The sequence below is a fragment of the Protomyctophum parallelum genome, assembly GCF_964188405.1.
Source record: "Protomyctophum parallelum genome assembly, chromosome: 14".
NCBI classification, from domain to species: domain Eukaryota; kingdom Metazoa; phylum Chordata; class Actinopteri; order Myctophiformes; family Myctophidae; genus Protomyctophum; species Protomyctophum parallelum.
Genome location: NC_139709.1, coordinates 13864114 through 13883776, shown reverse-complemented (window position 1 = coordinate 13883776; position 19663 = coordinate 13864114). Strand labels below are relative to the sequence as shown.

Genomic DNA, 19663 nt, shown 5'->3' with positions numbered 1-19663 from the left:
CATTCAAATGTAGGACATTAAATGTGATGAATTTCATCCTTTGGCACACTTTAAGATGAATGGTGAGAGGAAGTAACAACCCTTTAACCCTATACGTCTTTGACCAGTGTCCCCCAGGCTTTTGGTCCAGTGTTTTTAATGTCTGTTTGTAAAATGACGTACATTTGTGGCAACACAAACATTAAATGCCATTTGACAATGAAGGGAAAATGTACGTCACATGTAGACGAGCAAATCGGCGAACCAATCACATGAATTCAGTTGTTCATGAGATGATGTACAGTATAATGATTATGATAAGAGCGCCCCTCACTTTACACGGGTGTGATTGTTTGTGAAGATCCGCTCGTCCGACTTCACAGCAGGCACCAGCACCCACTTTATCGTTTCTACCTTCATGACGACCACGGAGATATTCGACATATCTTATTAACTTATTCAGGTCTAATATTACCAGTAAGACGCCCATGAGGGCGAGGCGCGACCTCGTGTTCACGCATTCGCCAAGGGTGACGGCAGACTGCTGGGCGAGCACTGGCGCTTTCTGTACTGGCCGCATATATGGAGCGTGTCTTGAGTGTACAGGGTTTGATGAGGTCAGATCAACATATATGAAAGCTGACGGGAGTGATGGGCACCAAGGACGTTCACTTTCTGCTGCGGGACGTCACTGGTGATGTCACGATGATGTCACGATGACCCGGGCACCTGGGGGGATAATATGTAACAGTGGTCTGCTCAAGGGCATGTCTAAAGAACACTAGGCCATCCCAGAATGTTCTAGAAGAGCATCGCGCATACGAGAAGAAAAAGAGACCCAAGAGCGTCCGAGCGGTCATGGCAGAGCTGAGTCCAGAGGAGAAGCTCCACCTGGTCACCAGGAACCTGCAGGAGGTCCTCGGCGACGGCGAGGACAGACTGTTGCGGGTTCTCCAGGAGCGAGAGCTCAAGGTGTACTGGGGGACGGCCACCACGGGCAGACCCCACGTCGCCTACTTTGTGCCCGTGTCGAAGATCGCTGACTTCCTCCGGGCCGGCTGCGAGGTGACCGTCCTGTTCGCCGACCTGCACGCCTACCTGGACAACATGAAGGCCCCCTGGGAGCTGCTGGAGCTCCGGGTGAGGTACTACGAGGAGGTCGTCAGGGCCATGCTGGAGAGCGTCGGGGCGCCGCTCGACAAGCTGACCTTCGTCAAGGGGACGGACTACCAGCTGGGCCGGGAGTACACGCTGGACATGTACCGCCTGGCGTCGGCGGTCACGGAGCACGACGCCAAGAAGGCCGGAGCCGAGGTGGTCAAGCAGGTGGAGCACCCCCTGTTGAGCGGCCTGCTGTACCCAGCGCTGCAGGCCCTGGACGAGCAGTACCTCGGCGTGGACGCTCAGTTCGGTGGAGTCGACCAGAGGAAGATCTTCACGTTCGCCGAGAAGCACCTGCCCTCCCTGGGCTACGCCAAGCGCATCCACCTGATGAACCCCATGGTGGCGGGCCTGACGGGCTCCAAGATGAGCAGCTCCGACGTCGAGTCGAAGATCGACCTCCTGGACGGTGAGGAGGACGTGAGGAGGAAGCTGAAGAAGGTCTTCTGCGAGCCGGGCAACGCTGAGGACAACGGAGTGCTGTCCTTCGTCAGGCACGTCCTCTTCCCGCTGCGCGGAGAGCTTCGCGTCAAGAGGGACAGAGTCTACTGCGAACGCGCCGTAGACAGAGTCTACTGCGCGTTCGAGGAGCTGGAGCGGGACTTCGCGGACAAGTTGATCCACCCGGGAGAGTTGAAGGCCTCGGTGGAGGTCGCACTCAACACTCTCCTGGAGCCAATCAGGAAGAGGTTTGAGTCTCCTGAGCTCCGCAAACTGAGCGACGCGGCCTACCCCCCAGAAGGCCCCTCAAAGAATACCGCAGCAGCAGGGACGAAGGGTGTCTCTAAAGACGGAGGTGGCGGTGGAGGTGGAGGAGATGACGAGATGGTGCCCTCCCGACTGGACATCAGGGTGGGCAAGATCGTCAGCGTAGAGAAGCATCCCAACGTCGACTCGCTGTACCTGGAGAAGATCGACGTGGGAGAGGCGGAGCCCAGGGTCGTGCTCAGCAGGCTGGTGGCCTGCGTTCCCCAGGAGGACTTGCGGGACAGGATGGTGCTTCTGCTTTGCAATCTGAAATCACTGAAGATGCAGGGGGTGGAGTCTGAAGCCATGCTGCTGTGCTCCTCCACATTGGAGGAGGGGGAGGATCCCAGAGGGTTATTGATGGAGCCTCTGGACCCACCAGAGGGCTCCAGGCCAGGAGACCGGGTGTTTGTGGAAGGAGACGAGGACAGGGGGAAACCGCACAAGCAGCTACACCCAAAGGGGAAGGTCTGGGAGAGGCTACGGGTGGACCTGAAGGTGTCAGAGGAGGGCGTCGCCCAGTGGAAGCAGAATCCTTTGATGACCAAACTTGGGCCGGTCACATGCAAAACATTAAGAGGCGGCGACATAATTTACAGGTAGTTAGTGACAGGACAGATAACACAAAAGTTCAGTCACACGAGAGAGACTCTGGAGTAGAGTCGCTGCTTCTTCGCCTGGAAAGGAGCCAGCTTTTAGGTGGTTCGGGCATCTGGTTAGGATGCCTCTCGGGCATCTCCCTAGGGAGGTCCTTGAGGCACGTCCCACTGGGAGGAGACCCCGGGATGCAGTTGGAGGAAACACATCGACTCACTGGCCTTCTAACGTCTCGGGAAGTCTGGAACACTCTGGTGGAGCTGTTGCCCCCGCGACCCGACTACGGATAAGCGGTTAAAGATGGATGGATGGAGATAACACAAAAGCCCTGAGGGATTGTTTCCATTTTGATTGTATTGTATATGTATTGGACATGCATTCACACACGCAGAGATTGCATTCGTTTAATGATAATTTGTTGATAAAAGTGGCAAGGAGGAGGCTGAAACTGTCAAAAGACACGCACATCTAAAACCTATTAGGCAGAGTGCCGGATCAAAGAACAGTGAAACCCAAAGCCGACCAGGCTCTTCAGACCTTCAATTGTTGACCCTAACCATATTAAAAAGACACAACAGTATTTTCCAATACAACGTTTACGACAAAAAATCAGCTTCTCAACATGTAATGCTTCATAATGACCTCTGTATTTGAAGTAATTTTATTCCCCCTATATGTTGTTTTTGCATAATGGTCAGGTCTCTGTGTCACATGCAACAGTGTTTTCCCTCATTCCGCTATACTGCAATGCATTAATCCCTTTTAAAGCTGCACCACAACAAGCCCCGCTAAGCATATGGCCAGAGGCCCAGTGCTATAGTTGACTTTACATGAGCTGCTCTCTGCTCATGCAGGGAAACATGTTTTTCTTACTCATTGATGCAGATTATAACAGATTAAATCAGAAGTTTCTCCATAACATCTGCAGGGGGTTGCATGACCACTTGTTTACGTGCAAACTAACTTTTTCGTCCTCTTTGTCTTGTTTGTTGTTGACGCTGCACAGTGCCGGATTTACCCTCCCAAGGGCCCCCGGGCTAGACAAAAATTCAGGGCCGCTGTGAGCCCTGTGCGGTGCGGACATTGTTTTGAGTATTTTGTTTTAGTTTCGCTGTAGTTTTGGGTTACCCAGCCCCCCCAAAAGAGAAAGGCAGACACTACAGTCACTGGGCATGGCAGGCTGCCATGAATAAGACAATATTAAAAAGTCCATAGACTTGGCTCCCACTGTGTCCCACATGATGCCATGTCTGAAAGCCAGATGTTGGCGGGGCTAGCACGCATCAAACAAGCATGCCATAGATATGTATGTATGTACAGACACAGTGACCCGTACAACATTAAAAAACCACACACCAACATACCTAGTGCAAAAGAGGAAGAACATCACCTCATAACCTTCGACCCCTACCCTGTCTGCCCTCTGCAAGGACTCTGTTAAGGAGTGTGATTGACAGAGGGACAAAGGAATGCTTGTACCTTATTATATTTGCACGCATGGACCTCGTACCTCCTACCTGATGGCATTAGCCGATACTCAGGGTATAGTACATGGGAGGGGTCAGACACAATTTTCTTAACCTGTCCAATGGTGGCCTGCTCAAAGATGACCTGGGGGGTGATCGGAGGTGTAGACATACCCATGATCTTCCCTGGCATTTTGGCTAATCTAAGGATCTCAGATTTGTATTTTACAGTTTACTGGTGATACCATACCTTATAATTTACTCTATACTAGCTCTATAGAAGATCAGCATTATGTTTCTACTTACACCAAAGAGTGTACTGAGCCTACGGAGAAAATGAAGGCGTTGGTGTACTTTTGCACACATACTTGTCACATGGGAGTGCCAGCTTATATCACAATCCATGTGCACTCCTAGATATTTAGGTGACCTGTTTGATGTCATGACCATGTATGGTGATCGTGGTGTGGTCACCTATAGACCTGGGATCCACTACAATCTCCTCAGTTTTCCGTACATTAACTTGTAAGAGATGTTCATCACACCAGGTTACAAACCTGTCCACTCCAGTTGTATGGCTACTGGTGTTACCTTCACTTGTGAGTAAACTACGGATAACAGTGTCGTCAGAGAACTTGACTACACACTGGTTGAGCTGTGAGCTGACACAGTCATTTGTATATAGGGTAAATAAAAGGGAGGAACTAACTGTCCCCTGGGGGGCCACTGTACTGCTTACTGCCCTATCAGAGAGCGCCAAATTAAATATCACCTGTTGTGGCCTGTTAGATAGAAAGGAGAAATACCATCTAATCAGAACTGGATTCACCTTCATCTCATATAACTTACGAAGAAGAATGTCTGGATGGATTGTGTTAAAGGCTGAGCTCAAATCAACAAAGAGAAGTCTTGCATATGTTTTAGCTCCCTCTAAGTGCTTCAATACACGGTGTGTTAGTGTGGAAATCGCATCACTAGTTCCCCGATTCCTTGCATATGCAAGTCAACCACAAATGTCAACCAATCATCAATTCAAATCAAAGTTGTTTGGTATTGCACACTTCACGCTTCAGACTTCAGACTTTTGATTTAATACAGAGTCAACATAATTTCTGCCTGTAAAACTAATACAAATTTAAAACAATGTAAATGTTGTTTTTAACTACTTAAGCCCTGTGTTCATATTTTGACAAATTCATCCAAAACTTGAATAGCCGATCTACAAGCTCACAACACATCACATGTGAGGCAGTGTGAGCTTGTCGAGAAAAACAAAATCTATGCAGAAAAAGTCCTCCTCTCGGGCAGACATACATACACACAAAGCCAAATGGTTAGCACCACTCAAAGCAATCAGATGGATCCGTCTTGACCATACAGATAATGTATAGCAATTTGTGTGATGTTTGGACCAAATTTGGAGGAGTGATATAAACAATTATTTTGCCCAAATCGGCCTCCTGGTGGCGCTATGATAGGCCAGTGTTGAAAGGGCAATTGTTTTCCTCAACGTCGTGCGAATGTGTGCGCAATCGGACGCTGCGTTTATGATCCGCTGCATTTTGTACAAAACAGGCCACGCCTGCAAACTTGCAAACCAATCAGGATGGAATATGAAAAACAGATCCAGCTTGATCACATGACTATAAAGGGTATCGGGTACGGTCGCCCCTAAACCATCTCGACCCTCGATGTTATCCGCCGACCTCATGCAGACCGCTCGGTGCCGCGGTTCTTGTATTCTTTATTTGGTTTTACTGAGAATAAGGTTAGAAATAAGTTTAGGGATAGTCACAGTTTTACTGGGTTTAAGTTCAGGTATACTATGGAGTTGGTTTAGGCCTAGTTTTACTGAGGTTAAGGTTAGGAATAAGTTTAGGTTTAAGCATTATTTACTACTTTAGGAGTAACAGGCTGAGCAGTTCTGCCGGCTGTACGCCCGGGGCGAGTTCGTAAAGGGGCGACTAAAAAAGTTTTACATTAGTCGAGCTATAAAAGACAGGCCTCTAGGGAGTGCACAAAGATATACAAAGCTTTACAGATCGGTGTAGTTATAGGTAAAAGCACGAATCGGCCTGTTTAGTGCCACCATGAGGCTGATTTGATCATTTTAAAGTGGCATTTCTTCCTTCGCCTAGTGAGCATGTGTGTCACAATAGCAAAGCTTCACAACAATCACAGGCCGTGTGCGTGATTTGAGGCCTTTTTGTCTTAGCCAATCAGGCTGGATTATGAACAATCTGAAAGACCCGTTTTGGAGTACTGTCCAAAAATGTGTTTTACAAAAACCGGTCTCCATGGTGGCTCTATAACAGGTCCATGTGAATCTTTGGGGGGCAGAGGTTCTTCTCTGGGATCTGTGTGCACAGTTTGGCTACGATCAAGCCAATGGTGCCGGAGATTAGCTGCTCACAGACAGAACTAGGGACCGGCAGACAGACAGACAGACGGGGGGGGGGGGGGGCCGGGCCGAGCTAAATAAATAGGCATGTTCTCTATTCTTTTCCCCATTCATTCAGTCTATAATCTATTTCGTTAAAGTTTCCTTTTGTCCTCCCATAATGCACCTGGGGCCATAATAGAAGCCGTACGCGTCTCATTTCCCTGATGGACCTCCCCTCTGCCTGACACCGCTGTCCGCACACTCGTTAACAACTTTATACTCCTCCTGGTGCCCTCGGCGATACACTGGATGGATAGACGGCACGGTCCCGTGTCCCCTTGTCTAACCCTCACTCTGTCTGACTCTCTCTCTGTCTCTCTTTCTCTCTCTCCCGCTGTCTGTCTCTCTCTCTCTCTCTCTCTCTCTCTCATCCCTAAACAGCCACCCAATTCTCTTCTCCTGCCACACCACCATATCACTCCATTTCATAGTGTTTTCCCCTCCTCGCCACAAAACTCTGAGCTATTCTACTTTAAGCCCATTCCTTGATCAATACCGAGGGGTAATTGTGATTGCATACATTCTACACCGTGGCAGCTTAGCCTATCAATACTATTTAAATACTTCTTGTGGCCCCAAACAGGTAACTGCATTATTTAACAGGCCTGTGGTCAATTGCCCATTATCCGCACGACATTAGCAGGTAAATGGTGCCAGCTGTTGTTATCTGTCCACTGTTAGTCGCTGAGCAATGTTGGTCCCATGGCATCTTTGTAACTCTGGTCAGTCAAATTAGAGGCTTTAGTCGCTGAGAGCGATACGTAGATCTCTTCATCTGTCTCCAATCCATCTTCAGCTATGGATGACATTCCACTTCATTCACTAAGAGGAAATCTCTCACTGGTGTCTTAAAGCTGGAATAATCAAGCTAAACAAACTGTCGACTAAGGCTATTACTGTGACGAAATTATGCTATGTTCCTGTTACACTCGTTTTCCTTTATTGACGCACCCCACATGTCTTTACCAAATGAAATGCACGTTTGTCCGAACCTAAAGCAACAACAACGGCACAATCAGAAGCAACAAATGCACTCCTAGATATACAGGCACGAATGGGCTCCAATAAAACGCTGGCTCCCATTTAGTGTGGAAATGTTTTTCCCCGTCTCCCCGAGTTGAAAGGGGGGAAATATTCATTAAGGAATAAATCAAATGAGCCGTGACTGCTACAAGGTAGCCGTGGAAATTCAATTTGTATTCATAAACAGCCACAAGCAGGGTGGTGTGGTGGGGGAGGTTAATTCAGAATAGTTGGGTTATTGAAGCTGTGTATTTGTTATTTAAAATACTTTACGTACGTACGTGTGTTCTGTCTACACGTGTGAGTGCGTTTGTGTGTGTGTGTTCACACAACCTTTTATGAAATAACACATTCTTTCTTTCACATCTATTAATTATGACAAACATTGTTTAAACTCTAAATTCAATTACACCGAAATACGCTCCTGAGCTAATGTCGTCATTAATATAACGGAATGAATATACAGCAGTTCTCGGTTATGATTAGAAAGCAAACTCTTTATTCATGACATGAACGTCTTTAGTGTTAAACCTTGCTCTAAAACTTTTAATTTGTCTGCTTTATATTATATGCCTGTTTATTACGGTACACACAAAGCTAACAGGAATTAATGTCTGTGCACGACACGTGCGTACAGAAGTTGAATCTGTTTGTGCCACACAAGTCATTTGGTCCGCCAGTCATTAGTCCGACCTATCTCAAACCCTAACCTAAACATAACCGCAAGCACGGGAGCAGCGCAGTTGGAGCGGTATACCATTGTTTCCGCATGGCGGACTGTTGGTGTGTCTGATATTTAGTGCCCGTCCAGATTTTGGTCTTTGGTGCCACCCTGGTTGTAGAAAGGTCCACCACTCTTTGCCTGAGAGTATGAGGTGGAGCAGATTACCTCGTTTGGTGGTGGGCGGGGCCCTATCAGACCAATTTGGCACACCTGTGGCTATAGTATACTATATATACTGTAGGCCTCGGCAAAGACCACACACAAACATTTTGTGTTATGTGTCCGATCAAAGCTTTGCCACTTTCACCCTGGCATTGCTATTCTGGGCATATCATTATAGGCGACAATTTTCATACGTTTTCAAAGAATTTGAACGACAGCTCCTTGACAATGGACTGTACACTGGGATTAATGATGTCTCTGTCTTCCTGTTAATATTTCAATGAACTCATCCCCCAATCCACTTAAACACGCACATGCACGCACGTACGTACGCACGTGTGCGCGCACACACACGCACGCGCGGTGCACTAAGTGCACTTCTGATGTGTACTTATCCAGTGTTTTTGATGATTATGTTTAGGGTAAAGCTCACAGTGCGTCACGTTCGGAGAACGTTCACCTATTTTTACCGAATGTTCCACCTATTGTGCAATGCCCAGAATAGATAGTCCAATAGAATTTGAATCCAATTTAAGAAGCACTTATTTGTTTCCCCTTATCAACAGCTGCCCAATTGACCCTGTGAGATGCTTCAGTTGCTGTTTGTCTCCAGTGGACGCACTGGACGGGGTAGAAGAACAAACAATCCAAGGTGAAAGTGTATAATAATAATAATAAAGTACAATAGTTCATCTATTGTTGGCCTACATTTGATAATACAATGTATACGTATGATAGCCTACGGTATATTGTATGTTTTTTTAGACTATTAGCTAACAAACAGCAAGTTGTTAGTTAATTCAGAGAGTGAAAAAAATACATTTTCTACACACTCTTCAGAGTTGAATTAACACACTTACAAGTGCAACCCTACAGTACAGTGTATAAGCTTCATGTGACCCTAGAGGATCAGATATATACAATGTAGGCATTTAGCCAGACCAGACCCCTATCCTGAATGATTTGTTTTGAGGTTCACGCGTCTTATTGTCATATGCTTGCCTACAATACAGCTGTCGCAACATTGCAGCCAATGAAACTCTTGTGCTTTATGTGTATTAATTTAGTATAGGAGTATAGGCTAGTCTCACTATTTTCACTATTTAAAAAAACCTCCATTAATTGTAAAGTCATCAAGACAAAGGTTTGCCTATATACTTCAACTTTCTAGTGCTATACTTATACTCCTATAGGGCTCCATTTTCGTCACCGCTAAACCCCTTATCCCTAAACTTCTTTGCCTTTTTTACTATTTTGCTAAACATTTTTGAATAGTTAAAATGGCCAGTCTACAAGCTCACAACGTGTTAATGTAGATTGGCTAGTTGAACTATTCAAAAATGTTTTTCAAAATAGTAAAAAAAAAAAAAAAAAAAACGCAAAGAAGTTTAGGGATAAGGGGTTTAGCAGTGACGAAAATGGAGCCCCTAGTCTCCTACTACTACTAAAGCTTCCTGGATTCTACCCACCCCCCCTTTCCTCTTTTCTTCAGACCAGTTGCAAAAAGAACAACAAACCGTCTTTAGCGTGCAAAGAGAGAAAAAAAAGGGAGATGAGTCCTCAGCCGTGCCAGAGGGACAGAGAGGCTGTCAGAACCCATTACCAAAGTGTCCTTTATCTCTCCCATATGCTTTTGTTGTCTAATCAGCTTTGTATCTCTCCAAATCCTGGATAGAGATAACAAACAAATGGATAAGCCCCCAGTCCCTCCATCAGTCACCTCCTCACACAAACGCCACAGTATTAGCCATACTGCCACAGCGCTACCCAGTGGTTGAGGGCTGGAGCTGGACGAAACCCACCAAACAAGACATGATGATGGGTGACGGAGGACAGAAAACTGGCAGTGTTGTATTGTATTTCCTAGGGCGGCAGGGGAACACCTTGAGCTCAGAAGAAGCCCCGTAATTGGCAGAGACGGGGGGAAGGAGCACTCGTTTTGGTTTAACGCGATCACCTCAGGCTGCGCACTCGTCGACACGCGATGCATTGCCATTGGCCTGCGCTGGCTTGTTTTCAAGTGATTAAGAAGAAACATGCAGTTGTTGTAAAACCTTGCACATACATACGCTGTTGTGTGAAACAAAACGAGTGCTCCTGTCTCCCTATACCATCCTGTGGGGGTCGCAGAGATAAGAAATATGGATTATTTATGGGCACAGTTGAAAGTTAGTGATGAGGATGCAGGGACTCTACTGAAGCCCCAATTATATTTTGCTGTTCAATGACATCTCTCTGACCTACACGCTCACAAGGTTGGTTATTTGTATAAGAGCTTGTAAGGCTGGAGCTGTAGGGGGCATGTATACTGTAGATTGGATATATTGCTCACGCAACACCGCCGTACGATGCAGTATAAATTAGACATAAAGTTGTACAGTATAGATCCACTGCTTTGGCCTCCGTTCACGTCCTCTGATCACCATCTTGGCTTTTCCTGCACCATCCCCTCCACCCCCCCACCCCCCTTCCTTCTCCCCATACCCTTTCTTCACCCACTCTATTTAATTTTTTATTATAAAAAAAAAAGGGGGATTGGAGTTTATTCCAGACAATCCGTGCCAGTTTCGGGAAGTGGAGCGAGAGGGACTCAGGGAAATGCGGGATCATGGACAGACTTCCGAAAGGGGGCGGGAAATCGCCTAACAATTGCGCCCGGGACTCTTTATCAGATTTAAGTGAAGGGGTTTGGAGCTTATAAAGCAGAGAGCTCGGGCTCAGTGCTAAACTTCGAGAGGGTGGGGGGGGGGGGGGGGATGCGGTGATTATTGAAATGGACTTGAGCCTTAAGGGAGAGCAGTAGATGCCTCTAATCGACTGGACAAGAAACAGAGGAGGATTTGTGTGTGTGTGTGTGTGTGTGTGTGCGCGTGAGTGTGCACATGTACGGCCGGCCCGCGTGCGTGTCGGCAAGTGTGTGTACCGTGTAGCCTACTACACAGCATGCACGACTATACTGCCATTCCACCCTGCATGTGCTACAATGTCCCATGCAGGCCCTGAGGTGTGTTCAACCTTTATAGACAATGTTTCTGTCCGTATTATCAATCAGTGGCGGACAAATAAGACAAATGACTCAAACACGGCACGCACACGCACACACACACCCATCTATATAGTTTTTCTCACTCTTCACCCCACCCCACCCCACCCCCCTGCCCGCCCCAAATCACCCTGTGGGCTATAAACTAAAGTGTCTTGTGATCAGTCCCAGTCATTAGGCCCAGCAGTGAGCTGCTGTGTGAACAAACATCCCTAATCACAGCCTCTTAAAGACTCCTAATGAGTCTCTGCTAATTAGCCCCCCCTCCCCTCCCCCCCCTCCCAGTCAATTTTTTTCTCTTCCTGCCCCGCTCCGTCAGTGCAGCCTCATTTGTCTGCTATAGATTAGTAGATGGAGGGGACAGCACATAGACTGAGGTGTGTGACCACGTGTGTATTCTCGTGCGCACTAAGCACACAAGTTGTGTGTGTGCGTGCGTGCGTGCGTGTGTGTATGTGCGGGTGGGAAGGTCACACCAAATCAGTTTATTGAAAAGCATCAATAATTAAAGCAATGCTTCAGGATGGCAAGTCATCAGTGGTGTTGAAAGGGGGGACATTCTGGATTGTTAGAAGTCTATAACTGAAACATTTTTGAATTAAGTTCCAAACCTCTCTCCCCTTTGACCTGCACACCCATTATATTGTACGAAGCACTGTGTTTAGTGCATTATCAGCATTGTTTGTTACGGTTATTGAGCTAACAATGTCTCACAATGTCAAACAGCATGTTCACGTTTCTGTACCGGTGGCGGTGTTGGGTGCACGAGACAGACAGACATCAGAAATTGGTGTGTGTGTGTGTGTGTGTGGCAGTGGTGGCCGAACGGTTTGCGGAGCGGTCTTGATATCGGAAGGTCGCTAGTTCGTATCCCCGGACCGGCACGTTAAAAATTACCACCGCTGAAGTGCCCTTGAGCAAGGCATTGAACCCCTACCATGAAATGTTCTATGAGCAGGGCCTGGCTGTAAACAAGTTCTTGAGCTTAGTCCAGTTACCCTGGGTAAACTTTGCTTTGTGTGTGTGTGTGTGTGTGTGTGTGTGTGTGTGTGTGTGTGTGTGTGTGTGTGTGTGTGTGTGTGTGTGTGTGTGTGTGTGTGTGTGTGTGTGTGTGTGTGTGTGTGTGTGTGTGTGTGTGTGTGTGTGTGTGTGTGTGTGTGTGTGTGTGTGTGTGTGTGTGTGTGTGTGTGTGTGCGTGCGTGCGTGTGTGTGGGCGAGCATACGTGCGTGACATGCTGTGTGAGTGTGGTATGTACCAATGCCACGTACGTCTGCTATTATGTTTAAAGATGTATTACACCTCAAGCAGACTGTGATAATCAAACCTTTTAATTCATTGTCTGGTTTTGGTCTTACTTTGTGCATGCTATATACTTGTGTGATCCTCCTCAACACGGGATTTGATAAATCCAGATTCAAATTATTAGTATCATGATAGTACAGCAGCTGTCTGGACCATGCCAGCTTGTGATGGACATTTCCATTCATATTACATTTTTGCCTAATATGCAAAGCAAGTGATCAATAATATTTCCAGAAACACAAATGTATAGCCTGCGCACTACTAATGGACTCCTGATGTGCCATAGACAGTGTCTACTCTATTCCACAAGCCAATTTTAATTATCAAAAACATTACATCTTTTTTGGGGGGAGGGAAAGCTTGTAGATTAGCAATTCTCTTTTGTTTTTATCCTATGACATGCCCAAAATTGTGTTTATCTATAGTTATACCCAGTGAGCCTGTGGGCCATGTATATGCCACATATATTCCATGTTTGGGATTTCAATAGTTTGTTCGTATCAGTACAGTTGCGGGAGAAACAGGGCCACTTTGGTGCATAGCATATAGCCATATACTTGAGAGCTACACATTAGGTTATTACAGTAGGCCTATATAGATAGATGGCTTCTCAGAGGACAGTCTTATTTTGAGGAGACAGGGAAGTTATACAAGCTAAACTAGCTTTTTTGTTTGTCAACGTAAGTTGATGAGAAAGTATTCATGATGCCTGAACCTGGGAGTCAAAACGGATAATATTCTTTTATGGTGAGTGCTTAAAGGACAACTTTATTTTTTTTCAACCAAAGGTTCATGTTTTAGGTTGTTATTTGAGAAAGTAAAAGATGAGTATTCTTTTTTTGCAGCTTTCTTTCGTTTTAGCAATTTTAGCAATTTTTTTACAGGGGAGCGGGGGCATTCGAACATGGGGCTAAATATGTTTATTTCTTTACACATTTTATAGCGATGTTTTATTATTATTATTTACTATAGTCCTTCTAGACCCCAGGAAATTACATCTGGCCCCACAGGATCTACTGAATGTGAAGGGGGTGACAAACTGACATGTTGAGCCATACAACTTAAGGGCAGCCCCCTATAGTAACCCCCTTCACATTCAGTAGATCCTGCATGTGATATTTTGTGGCCAGATGTAATTTTCTGGGGTCTAGTAGGACTATAGTAAATAATATTATAATAAAATGTTGCAAAAAAATACATATTTAGCCCCATGTTCGAATGCCCTCCTGTCAAAAATCGCTAAAACGAAAGAAAGCAGCAAATAAAAAATAAAAATGAACACTCATCTTTTATTTTCTCTAATAACAACCTAAAACATGAACCTTGGTTGAAAAAAACCAACGTTGTTGATGGTGAGCCTGTGGATCGAGGGTCTCCATGAATTATGCTTGTTGAGTGAATTATAATATTGGTTGTTATTGTTATTATTGGACACTTTGAAACACTCTCTCTCAACTGATGAAAATTAGATTTACTTTGTCCAGTTCTGCCCTCCTTTGCCTTGATGCTGCTAACCTGACTCTGATACTGCCGCAATTTTGCGGGGTCAGGGTACCTTGAAGCTCCTTCTTTTCCACTGTGATCACAACATGCCGTTGAGTTGACTCGCACATACCGTACAACGTACGCGCTGCAGGTATCACGTTTCACGTACAGTACCGCAAATCTCCTGCAATATATGAATTTGCATGTCATCCTCCTGACACTTTATTTAAAACTATTCAAACACATTTAAGATTATATTGTGAATATAAAAAAATAAAGAAATTATGGACAATATATTTCGTACAAAATAGAAAAAGAAAAAAAGGTATTTTTTTCTTATTCTTCTTTTTTTTCATGTTCAGACATATTGATGTGATCTCGCTGATCTGCACTGTATACAAACAGCGTTCACTGGAGCAGTGGATTTTAGTTTTAGTCATAGTCTCTTGAATAGTTTTCATTTAGTTTTAGTCACATTTTAGTCACCTGGAATGTCTTAGTGTTAGTCTAGTTTTAGTCGACTAAATATCATAGGATTAGGTCGTAATGACTGTTTTTACACTTATAGCCGATCTACAAGCTCACAGATCGGCTATTCTGAGCTTGTAGATCGGCTATTTTCAGCGTGCAACCAAGTGTAAAATGACTTATGGATCTCTTGTCCACTAGTCCCTTCCTAACACTTAGTTGTTTTCGACTTAAACAACACTGTCCCAGTAGTGTCATTGCTGTACATTTGGTTCGGAATGTGATGCTGTTGCTGCAGGGTGAACTATGGGTAGCATATAGTTTAATGGATGCCTTATAGAGCGCCACAGTCCCGCCCCCTACCAGGGCCCAGGACATGATTCTCCGTTAATTTTCCTCATAGACATTTCAAAAAGTATTTATTTAAAGACCTTTTAAGCCTCGTACAAAGCCAACTCTTGTTAACTTGTGACAAATCATGACAACAAACACAATTTCTCGGGCTGAACAAATAATTAGAAAGAAGACGAAAACGGCAGGTTACAACACTTTTTTTGTTGTTTTTCTTCTTTGTCCCGAGACGTTCCTATACAGGCCCTATAGGTCCATGTGTTTCCTCCAACTGCGCCTTGGTCTGCCCCGAGGTCTCCTCCCACTGGGATGTGCCTCAAGGACCTCCCGAGAGGCATCCTAACCAGATGCCCCGAACCACCTAAGCTGGCTCCTTTCTAGGCGAAGGAGCAGCGGCTCTACTCCGAGTCTCTCTCGTGTGACTGAACTTCTCACCCTATCTCTAAGGGAGATGCCAGCCACCCGTTGAAGAAAACTCATTTCGGCCGATCACCCCGGGTAACTATACATTTGTCATAGGGACATCAAGAGCCTTATCTGAGGATCTAATTTTGAAATCGCAGGCCGCCAACGAAGATAGTATACTACAAGCAGTGTTTTTATGCTGCTTCTTACTTCTCAATCAAAATTGGTTGATTGATTGATTGATTTGATTGATTAATAAAAATACTTCAAAAAGTCTCGTTATATAGTCTGGTCATCCCAGCTTAGTAAGATGCTCGAAGTAAAAATATTTAGGACGACCGTCAAGCCGGTTCTACTCTATGGCTCCGAGACATGGACACTTTCAAAGAAATTAGAGGAACGGTTGGATGGCACTTACACCCGCCTTCTAATGAGAGCGCAAAATCTGTCTTGGAAGAGCCAGTGAGTTATCTGACTGAACTACAATATATGTATGAGCCAACCAAGTCAACTATCTGTATAACCAGCATACCATTAAAAGTGTATCGAACTATCGTTTGTTTACACTACAGTTTTTATGAATGATAGAAATGAAAAGGAAGTGAATACAAATATTTGTTACAGACTCAAAGAGCACTTTATGAGGAAAAACCCCAAAGTAACAAAGTGGACACCTCCTGAAGAATGTCATCTGTTTGTCATTTCCGTTCATGAAAAGAATATATTTCAAAATATCTTTAAAATATATTTTTCAAATGCGCCACGTCTCTGCGTGCGTGCGTACGGTTGTAATGCACGTAACTCGAGAACCGTTCGCCCCACCGACTTCCCATTCGACACACGCGTTCCACACCCCCACGGGGAGTGCAGTGCCAGGTATCAAGTCGGTCGGACCCACGGTTCTCCAGAACCACCACAAAAGGCGCTGGTCAGGCTCTGCCAGTGGCCCTAATGAGGCCAACTCCTTTCACCTGGGCCAGGCTCTGCCAGTGGGCCTAATGAGGCCAACTCCTTTCACCTGGGCCAGTCTCTGCCAGTGGGCCTAATGAGGCCAACTCCTTTCACCTTGCAATTTCCAGCCTCTGGCTCAGCCAATTGAGGCTCAACCAATCAGGCTCTGCCAGTGGGCACAGGCACATACACAGATCTCCATGTGGGACACCGGCTGACAGTTAAAACGGGTGCTAAGACAACGTATTTCATTAGGTTCCCAAGTTGCATCGTTCCCAAGTATAGGCCGGTGGCCGACTGCGACGGGCACGTACAGTTTTGCTATAAGCAGCAGGCTACTGTAGATAGACTTAGGCTAATTTGAGGATCTATTTACGTGAAACGGAAGTGGGGGGCCAGAAACCTGTGTTATAATAGGCCATGTTTCTGCTACATTATCTATCCATCCACTCTAACTTTGCTTCATGAACACACCAACAGACCAGGGGTTCTCAACCCATGGGTGGGGGGGGGGGGTCGCCAAATTATTTTGGGGGGTCCCCCCACCAAAAAAACAAAAACCCCCCCTTTTTTTTTTTTTGCAACTGAATGGCTGGAAAATGGAAATGAAGAGTTTACATAGTACACAGTACATGCATACACCTTTCCTAATGATTATATCTGGTTTCAGTATTTATTGTCTCCACCAGGCCGAAGGCATGGGGGGAGAGTATGTTTTGCACTCCGTGTGTCCATGTGTCCGTCCATCCGTGTGTGTGTCCGTGTGTGTGTCCGTGAGCAGCTAATCTCGGCCACCGTTAACCCGGTCGATGCCAAATGTTGCACACACACTCCCTGGATGCCAACGATGAACCTCTGCCCCAAACTTTCCAGAACGGCCTGTTATAGCGCCACCAGGAGGCCGCTTTGCACAGTACACCTACAGATTTTGTCCAAACATCGCGCAAATTGGTGTCTCTAGAGCCATTCAACGAAACGGGTCTTTCAGATTTCTCAGACTCCATCCTGATTGGTTAAGATTGGCTTCCAAAGTTCACAGGAGTGCTCAGTTTCAAACAAAATGCTGCAAATCATGAACACATCGCGTGATTTCCGTGAAATTGTGCACGCACATTCCCACTAGGCCGAGGAAGAAATGCCACATGGACAATTTCAACTCAGCCTCAAGGTGGCGCTATAACTGGCCGAAAAGTGTTTTTACCTCTAACTGCACGGATCTGTGGATAATTTACTTTTGTTGCCCTTTTATCCAACCACCAGATGAAGGCAATAGCTGCAATGTCCTACATTCCTATCCTGGTGGAGACCTGTGCCCAGAAGGGCACTTTTTCTAGTTTGTCTCTATTATTAAGGTTATTGTAGCAGTAAATTTATATTGGGGGTCGGGTGGGGGCACAGAGTCATTGCCAAAGCATTTCCGGCGGTCCCCGGCCAAAAACGTTGAGAACCACCTGCACTAGACTATAGTATTTTGTGGCGATTCACCAGTGCCATCTGTCTGCTCTCCAGAATATGGGCCGCTGCTATAATAGAGCCGAGTTCCATCCATTTTCATTTAAACAGACAATTTAAAAAAAATGCATATATATATATATATATATATATATATATATATATCTAGGCCATGGTGGGTTCCTCAATCTGCTCTTCGTTCTCCACAGAGGGAAGGCTTCCAGCGGCGGCTATAACGGAGGCTCCATCTCCAAAACCCCCGGATTCACATTCACTCCCAAACAATCCAAATCCTCGGCCAGGAGACCCCCATGTCATCAGCCTAGTTATGAACCTCTTGCTCCTTTCTGCTGTGTGTGTGTGTGTGTGTGTGTGTGTGTGTGTGTGTGTGTGTGTGTGTGTGTGTGTGTGTGTGTGTGTGTGTGTGTGTGTGTGTGCATGTACGTGTGCAGTGTGCGCTCGCGCAGCGCGCGCGTGTGTGTGTGTGTGTGTGTGTGCGTGTGTAAATTTGAGTGTGAAATGGAGAGAGTGAGGGGGATAGATCCCAGCGGACAGGTGTGGAGATTGAGGATGGTTTTGCCTTTAGGGCAAGTCATCCTCTTACATTCCACTACAACCCTGTCTATGAGAGACAGTCAGGGGCCTGACCGGAGATACACCCTAGTGGATCTCTCTCTGCCTATCTATCTATTCACTCTTTCTTTCTTTCTTTCTTTCTTTCCTTCTTTCCTTCTTTCTTTCTTTCTTTCTTTCTTAACTCATTTTGACCTGAGTTCAGAATCGATTTTAAAAGAAATAGCAGACCTACAGGCTCGTAGCGCGCCACTCGGGTGCGCTACGAGTACTATGAGCTTGTAGATCTGCTATTTTTCAATAGCTAAAGCATAACATAATGCTAACACCAAAAGGGGTTCCCACCCAAAATGGGTTAAAGGTTTTACATGCCTGTACGACATACATTTGGTCTTGAGTACATTTACTCTATTACATTTTACTACTACTACTCTTCCCACCACTATACGTTAATGGTTGAACTCCACAGTCTTCTACTCAAAGGTTATCTTAATGGTTTATTATGGCTTTGTATGCCTAAATGGTCTGAGTATAATACTCTAATTACTTTGGAGAACTCTTCGGCATTCTTGTGCCTGCATGGTCCTTTGACAGTTAATAATAATATTCATAATTATAAATGTACCTCTTTCTTTCTTTCTTTCTTTCTTTCTTCATAGATTTATTCACATTCACAGCCTTTCTATGGCATGGCCTATATGCCCTATATATGCTCTTTAACGTATATGCTCTGGTATAGCTCCTTATCTAACACGCTTTTATTCACATTTTATTGTAAATGTTTACCAGTCTCTCTCGATAACCCAATCTGATAAGCCATTGGTAAATAAAGGAAAAACAACGACCCTCTTTTCCCTTTGAATCATGGCGCTGTTTCTCCTTTATTTGCCGATGGGTTCTCAGATTGCTAGTCTGATAAAGCTGAATTAAGTTTATATATATGTTTTAGTTTTTAGTTTTTTTGCTCTATCCAACTCTGAAAACACACGGACAGACAGGCATTAATGCTGCTATATAGCGCTTATACCGTGTAGCAGGCTATAGCTGCCCCGTGAAGGGAGCCAGTAATAGCCTGTTGAGCCACTATAAGGCAAGATCTAGTGGCTGCTTTGGAGGCATATAACTCACACAGTATCGATCAGCTCAGTGCTCAGCGTGCCCCCCCCCCCCCCCCCCACACACACACACACACACACACACAGCCCACCCCTCTCTGTCCCTGATCCTGTAAAGTTATAACTGTACTCGTGTCAACCGGGTAATTATCATTGATCCGCTCGCTGCAAAAGGGTGACAAATTCCACTGTTGCCCTATACTGGTCCATGCACT

At 45.5% G+C, this 19663-nt stretch overlaps 2 protein-coding genes across 2 annotated transcripts in view; both read left to right on the top strand.

The window, feature by feature from the left end:
* Window positions 1-19663, top strand: part of LOC310871127 (5-cytosine rRNA methyltransferase NSUN4-like) — a gene marked incomplete at its 3' end in the record, with an annotated part of 117463 nt that overhangs the window by 68702 nt on the left and 29098 nt on the right. The window lies entirely within an intron of this gene.
* On the top strand, window positions 838-2490 carry LOC310870499 (tyrosine--tRNA ligase, cytoplasmic-like; the record flags this gene model as incomplete). The annotated part of the gene is made up of 1 exon (XM_083781735.1): window positions 838-2490. The coding sequence occupies one exon, from the start codon at window positions 838-840 to the stop codon at window positions 2488-2490; it is 1653 nt and encodes a 550-aa protein (XP_083637861.1).